Consider the following 7,269-nt stretch of genomic DNA (forward strand, 5'->3'; position numbering starts at 1 on the left):
GCAAATTCCCTTAGATTTTTTGTTTTATAGCAATTTCAACTCTCCTGTCTTCAGCTTTGCTGATGAGTTTTTTCGCTTGCTCAATTCTACTGTTCAACCCCTCTGCTGCTGCTGCTAAGTCACTTCAGTCGTGTCCAACTCTGTGTGACCCCATAGACGGCAGCCCACCAGGCTCCCCCGTCCCTGGGATCCTTCAGGCAAGAACACTGGAGTGGGTTGCCATTTCCTTCTCCAGTGCATGAAAGTGAAAAGTGAAAGTGAAGTCACTCAGTTGTGTCTGACTCTTCGTGACCCCATGGACTGCAGCCTACCAAGGTCCTCTGTCCATGGGATTTTCCAGGCAAGAAGACTGGAGTGGGGTGCCATTGCCTTCTCCGTTCAACCCCTCTAGTGAAATTTTATTACCTTTCTGCTCCAGAATTTGTTTGGTTCCTTTTTGTAATTTCTCTCCATTGGTAATCCCATTTTATTCATTACTTTCTTGATTTTCATTAGTTCTTTGAGCATAATTAAAGATCTTTTTCTATTAAGTTCAGTGTGTGGGCTTCCTCCAGGCCAGTTTCTGTGTTATTGAATTGACCTTGTTTCCTTGTTTCTTTGTACACCTTTCAGGTTTTTTGTTGCTGTTGTTTAAAATTGGGCACTTTACTATTCAGTTCAGTTCAGTCGCTCAGTCGTGTCCGACTCTCTGCGACCCCATGAATCACAGCACGCCAGGCCTCCCTGTCCATCACCAACTCCCAGAGTTCACTCAAACTCATGTCCATCGAGTCGGTGATGCCATCCAGCCATCTCATTCTCTGTCGTCCCCTTCTCCTCCCGCCCCCAACCTTTCCCAGTATCAGAGTCTTTTCCAGTGAGTTGACTCGTTGCATGAGGTGGCCAAAGTATTGCAGTTTCAGCTTTAGCATCAGTCCTTCCAATGAACACCCAGGATTGATCTCCTTTAGAATGGACTGGTTGGATCTCCTTTACTGTAATTCTGAATATAACATTCTGTTTTATCCTCAGTTTGCCAGTTGTTGCTGATAGCTAAAGGCTGTTGTTCATTTGTTTTTGAGACTTTCAAGCCCTTTTTGCAAAGCCTATTCCTTGTGTGTGATCATTGAAACCTCTGTCCCTATTATCTCATGTTTAACTGATTTTAGAGACTTCCCTAAATGCCAGTTCTCCTTTTTGCAGTTTAGCTGTGTCCTGAGGAACTCAAAGGCCTCTTGATGAAAGTGAAAGAGGAGAGTGAAAAGGTTGGCTTGAAGCTCAACATTCAGAAAACGAAGATCATGGCATCTGGCCCCATCACTTCATGGGAAATAGATGGGGAAACAGTGGAAACAGTGTCAGACTTTATTTTTTTGGGCTCCAAAATCACTGCGGATGCTCATTGCAGCCATGAAATTAAAAGACGCTTACTCCTTGGAAGGAAAGTTATGACCAGCCTAGATAGCATATTAAAAAGCAGAGACATTACTCTGCCAACCAAGGTCCGTCTAGTCAAGGCAATGGTTTTTCCCGTGGTCCTGTATGGATGTGAGAGTTGGACTGTGAAGAAAGCTGATCGCCGAAGAATTGATGCTTTTTAACTGTGGTGCTCGGAGAAGGCAATGGCAAGCCACTCCAGTACTGTTGCCTAGAAATCCCATGGATGGAGGAGCCTGGTAGGCTGCAGTCCGTGGGGTCGCTAAGGGTCGGACACGACTGAGCGACTTCACTTTCACTTTTCACTTTCCACTTTCACACATTGGAGAAGGAAATGGCAACCCACTCCAGTGTTCTTGCCTGGAGAATCCCAGGGACGGGGGAGCCTGGTGGGCTTCCGTCTATGGGGTCACACAGTGACTGAAGTGACTTAGCAGCAGCAGCAACTGTGGTGCTGGAGAAAACTCTTGAGAGTCCCTTGGACTGCAGGGAGATCCAACCAGTCCATTCTAGAGGAGGTCAATCCTGGGTGTTCATTGGAAGGACTTATGCTAAAGCTGAAACTCCAATACTTTGGCCACCTCATGCGACGAGTTGACTCACAGGAAAAGAGTCTGATGCTAGGAGGGATTGGGGGTAGGAGGAGACGGGGACGACAGAGAATGAGATGGCTGGATGGCATCACCGACTGGATGGACATGAGTTTGAGTGAACTCTGGGACTTGGTGATGGACAGGGAGGCCTGGTGTGCTGTGGTTCATGGGGTCGCAAAGAGTCGGACACGACTAAGTGACTGAACTGAACTGAAGGCATTCCCGCCATACTTAGTTAGGCTTGCTTCTATCCTAGGGATCAGACCAAGATGAAAGACTAAGGTCTTAAATCTTTTCTGAGCCATTTCTGTCTGTGCAGACATTTGGCATTCTGCATTCCTTGGGTACAACTGCTTCTGAATGTCTGGTTTGTCAAAAATCTCACCCCAGTTTCTCCTCTGGGCCTTACACGGCCTATATCTAGATGCCTGCGATTCTGTAGTCATCAGGCAGCTTTCACAAGTGGTGCCTACTTTTTCTTGCCTGTTTCCAAGTTATGAAAAACAATGATGAACAGCTTGAATCAAACCTTGTAATCCCAAAGACAGATTAGAAAAGGCAGTGATTTGCAAGTAGTCTATTCTTCCTCTTCTGGCTTGAGGGAGGGAAATGGAAACCAGGCTTCTCTTATTTTAAGAGTAAGCCCACCATTGCACGGGAGGCAAGGCTGGGTATAAAGTCACATTTTTCTGCCATTTTGATGATGGGTTTTCTTCACTGGGCTGTGTGTTGGTTGCTGTAAACCTTTGACTGTTTTCCAGAATTCCAACAAAGTTGGTTCATATAGTTGCTGCTTTCCCCCTTTTTTCCTCTGTGTTTCTGTGGAGGAATGAAAGCTGGAACGCCATAGATCACACTTTTGCTTGTGTCAGTCAGATCAATTATGTTTATTCCTATTTATGATTCTAGTATCCTGACTAGGCTTTGAAAAGAGTATGTTTCAGATACATGTATGGTGACTGATTTTTAGTTAGACGTGGAAACTTTGTGTAAATGTTAAGAAAAGGGTCTCAATTGAATACATATCTTTTCCAAGTCCTTGTAATAATCTTTCCTTTTTTACTATGATGTTGTTGTTCAGTCACTCAGTTGTGTCCGACTCTTTGCGACCCCATGGACTGCCCCACGCCAGGCCTCCCTGTCCATCACCAGCTCCCGGAGCTTGCTCAGACGCATATCCACCGAGTCGGTGATGCCATCCAACCATCTCATCCTCTGTCGTCCCCTTCTCCTCCCGCCCTCAGTATTTCCCAGCATCAGGGTCTTTTCTAGTGAGTCGGGTCTTTGCATCAGGTGGCCGAAGTATTGGAACTTCAGCTTCAGCATCAGTCCTCCCAGTGGCTCTTCAGGGTTGACTTCCTTTAGGATTGACTGGTTTGATCTCCTTCCTGTCCAAGGAACTCTCAAGTGTATTCTCCAGCACCACAGTTTGAAAGTATCAATCCTCTGGTGCTCAGCCTTCTTTATGGTCCGACTCTCACCATCTCTACATGACTACTGGAAAAACCATAGCTTTGACTAGATGGACCTTTGTCAGCAAAGTGATGTCTCTGCTTTTTAATACACTATCTAGGTTCATCATAGCTTTTCTTCCCAGAAGCAAGCATCTTTTAACTTCATGGCTGCAGTCACCATCCACAGTGATATTGAATCCCAAGAAAATAAACTCTGTCACTGTTTCCATTTTTCCCCCATCTATTTGCCATGAAGTGATGGGACCAGATGCCATGATCTTAGTTTTTCGTATGTTGAGTTTTAAGCCAGATTTTTCACTCTCCTCTTTCATCAAGAGGCTCTTTAGTTCCTCTTCATGTTCTGCTGTTAGGGTGGTGTCATCTGCATATCTGAGGTTATTGATATTTCTCCCAGCAATCTTGATTTCAGTTTGAGCTATTTCACATGATGTACTCTGCATACAAGTTAAATAAGCAGAGTGACAATATACAGCCTTGACGTACTCCTTTCCCAGTTTGGAACCAGTCCATTGTTCCATGTCTGGTTCTAACTGTTGCTCCTTGACCTGCATACAGCTTTCTCAGGAGTCAGGTAAGGTGGTCTGGTTTTCTCATCTCTTTCAGAATTTCGTAGATGTGATTGTTTCGTAGTTGTTTCAGAATTTCGTAGATGTGATTCACACAAAGGCTTTACTGTAGTGAAGCAGATGTTTTTCTGGAATTCTCTTGCTTTTTCTATGATCCAGCGGATGTTGGCAATTTGATCTCTGGCTCCTCTGCCTTTTCCAAATCCAGTTTGAACATCTGGAATTTCTCAGTTCACATACTGTTGAAGCCTTGCTTGGAGAATTTTAAGCGTTACTGTGCTAGCATATGAGATAAGGGCAGTTGTGCAATAGTTTGAACACTCTTTGGCATTGTCTTTGTCATTGGAATGAAAACTGACCTTTTCCAGTCCTGTGGCCACTGCTGAGTTTTCCAAATTTGCTGGCATATTGAGTGCAACATTTTAACATCACCACCTTTTAGGATTTGAAATAGCTCAGCTGAAATTCCATTCCTTCCACTAGCTTTGTTCATATGAAAAGACAAAAAGATATGATGTCCATAGAACACTAACTTTTATAAAGCCTTTCTGAAATGAAATGCTCCATACACTCTTAGTACCAAAACATTAAATGGTGTTTATTGGCTTCTGCCAATGTTTTCTGCTTTATAGTAGCATATATTCTTCTGTCTCCATCATGGCATAGTGCAGAAATGAAATAAAACAAAAATAACAGTCTCATATAAATATTTGACTTTTTCTATAAATGGGCCAATATTAAAATGACTTCCTGGTAACTCTCTTTTACATAGTATAGGTGTTAACAAGGATGTTATTACTAATATTCACTATGTTTTATTTTAGGATTTTCCATAAAGCAAGACTCATAAATTGTTTCTACAAGTGAAAACCAAGTCAGTCATCTAAAATCTCAATTTCAAATCAAGAGGATTTAGAGTCTTCTGTTTTTATTAAAATGGAATTTATGGTGGTGTTTAAATGAAAGTTAGGCAATGTGGGCACAAAATGACAAAAGTAGATTTAATTATTTTCTCAAAAATTTCTGTAGACTGCATAGGAAATTATCAGATTTGTAAAAGTTTATTTTACATTCTTTCATGCTCACTGTGTTAAATTTGCAGTATAAATCAGTGGCAAAACCTTTGCTGTTTGGCTTCTCTTACTAGATTGAAAAGTGGTTTTATTTACCAGTGGTCCAGGTTTAAGCAGAGTTGAGAATTATAGCAGTCAACTGGCCTTCTGGACCCCTTCATTAGTCTAGGTCACAGGCTATTAACTGTAACAATATGTAGGATGTCTGTTTCCAGGTCTTAATCCCAAGCTTCTCTCCTCTTCCTTACATTGTTACTTGGCTTTTCAAGGAGTTTATTCCTTAAAGCAGACTTTAACAAGGCAAATTGTAGCTGCAGAAAGATTCTGCTTTGAAAGCACATAAGAAAGCATTTTTTAAACATTTTGATTGAATAAACAATCCTGTCAACCCTGTCACCTAATAGAAGGCAGTTCAGTATGTGAAGACACTAAAAATACATCTTTAGTTTTTTTGTGTGTCAATTTTTTCACGTGATCATTTTTCTGGTTTCACAAATGACTATAAAACAGTTGCCATTCTAGGAATTTAATATGTTTTTAGCCGAAACTAACTTTTCTTTTAATGCTTGCTGTTTATAAGACAAGCCTTTCAAAAACAGTTAAATACTAATATTCATAAATATTCTATTGCAATCAAACTTTCCTTCGGAGTTTCTTCAGGAACTAATATTGAGCATAATCATAATTTAAAGAAACTTTTTCATCATTCATATAAATAAACAGCAGAAAGAAAATCTTTTGGAGTAAAAATTGGTTTAACAAATTATTAAAAACATAAAAGTGTGAATGTTCATATATTTTGATTTCACTTTCCTTGCAAGTTTCCTTCTATCCTGTTAGGACTATTGACTGCTACAAAAGGGCCATACGTTATGTCATACTGTATTAGAATATGCTAATACAGATGTCCTGTAACAAAGATCCAGGGGAAAAACAAGCGGCTTAGGCAAGACTGATTTTAATTTGTCTTGTAAAACAGTTTAAGGATAGACAGTCCAGATCAGTTATGCATTTCAACAAAACACTGTGCAGACACTGTTCTCTGTGGTTCTCTTCCATGAAACAGCACTGACTCTGCGGTGGAGACTAAGATGGCTCACTATCATATCCACTTCTAAGCAACAGGATTGAATACAGGAAAACAAAAACGGTCATACTGTTAAAGGAAATATCATTTCCCTCACATTTCACTGCCCTGAACAGTCATACTTGCAAGGGAGACTAGGAAATGTAGTCTTTATTTTGGTGTGCATGTGCCTAGCTAAAAACCAAAGGTATTATCTGTGTGAACAGGAAAGAATGGATATCAGGAGAAAACTAGTATCCTCCTCACTTATTTTGATATATTTACAAATAATTAGAAATTTCAACTTGACAATCCTTTTACTGGAAATGTGCCAGGATTTGCTAGCTGACAAATACCATCTTTCTGGGTTTTCTTCTTAGTTTCCTTCACTCACTAAAAGTGGTGAAGGAGATGGTGAAGGACAGGGAAATATGCCATGCTGCAGTCCATGGGGTTGCAAAGAGTCGAACACAGCTGAGCAACTTAACAACACCACAACTATCTGAGTTTCCAAGGTATGTTATACTGGTATAAAATCAAAGAACGGTGATGTAATTGCCTGATCTGCCAACTAGCTATATAGAAGTAGGTGAAAAAATAATCTTCCGATGCAATTTTTTTTTTTTTAATCTCAACACTGACGTTTATTTGCTGGTGACTATGCCGAGGGTCGGAGAAGGCAATGGCAAGCCACTCCAGTACTCTTGCCTAGAAAATCCCATGGATGGAGGAGCCTAGTAGGCTGCAGTCCGTGGGGTCGCTGGGGGTCGGACATGACTGAGCGACTTCACTTTCACACATGGGAGAAGGAAATGGCAACCCACTCCAGTGTTCTTGCCTGAAGAATCCCAGGGACGGGGGAGCCTGGTGGGCTTCCGTCTATGGGGTCACACAGAGTCAGACACAACTGAAGTGACTTAGCAGCAGCAGCATGCTGAGGGCCACAGTGAGTGACTAAGGTCAGCAGTTACTCTTCAAGGGCTCTAGCACACAAAGGCAACAGCTGATACCCAAGTGTGACTCTAGCCTCGATCCTTTGTCCATGTTGCGATATCTTTATTGAGGGAAAAGAAAAATGTT

At 41.6% G+C, this 7,269-nt stretch overlaps 1 protein-coding gene and 1 non-coding gene across 4 annotated transcripts in view; one reads left to right on the forward strand and one right to left on the reverse strand.

Moving 5' to 3' along the window:
- The window catches only part of NRG4 (neuregulin 4), a 117,437-nt gene extending 111,316 nt beyond the window's left edge, over window positions 1-6,121 (forward strand). For all 3 annotated transcript variants that reach the window (XM_055418046.2, XM_055418050.2, XM_055418053.2), the window contains one exon: window positions 4,875-6,121. In XM_055418046.2, the coding sequence (XP_055274021.2) occupies window positions 4,875-4,900 (26 nt within the window). In that variant the 3' untranslated portion in view covers window positions 4,901-6,121. The remainder of the gene's footprint in view (window positions 1-4,874) is intronic.
- Window positions 6,122-7,135: 1,014 nt separating this feature from the next.
- Window positions 7,136-7,222, reverse strand: LOC129550807 (small nucleolar RNA SNORA3/SNORA45 family). Its single transcript, XR_008684936.1, has one exon. It is a non-coding gene; the product is annotated as a small nucleolar RNA SNORA3/SNORA45 family (small nucleolar RNA).
- Window positions 7,223-7,269: the final 47 nt, after the last annotated feature.

This window comes from Moschus berezovskii, chromosome 21 (genome assembly GCF_049115385.1).
Source record: "Moschus berezovskii isolate FMDL1 chromosome 21, NW_MosBer_1.0, whole genome shotgun sequence".
Taxonomy (NCBI): domain Eukaryota; kingdom Metazoa; phylum Chordata; class Mammalia; order Artiodactyla; family Moschidae; genus Moschus; species Moschus berezovskii.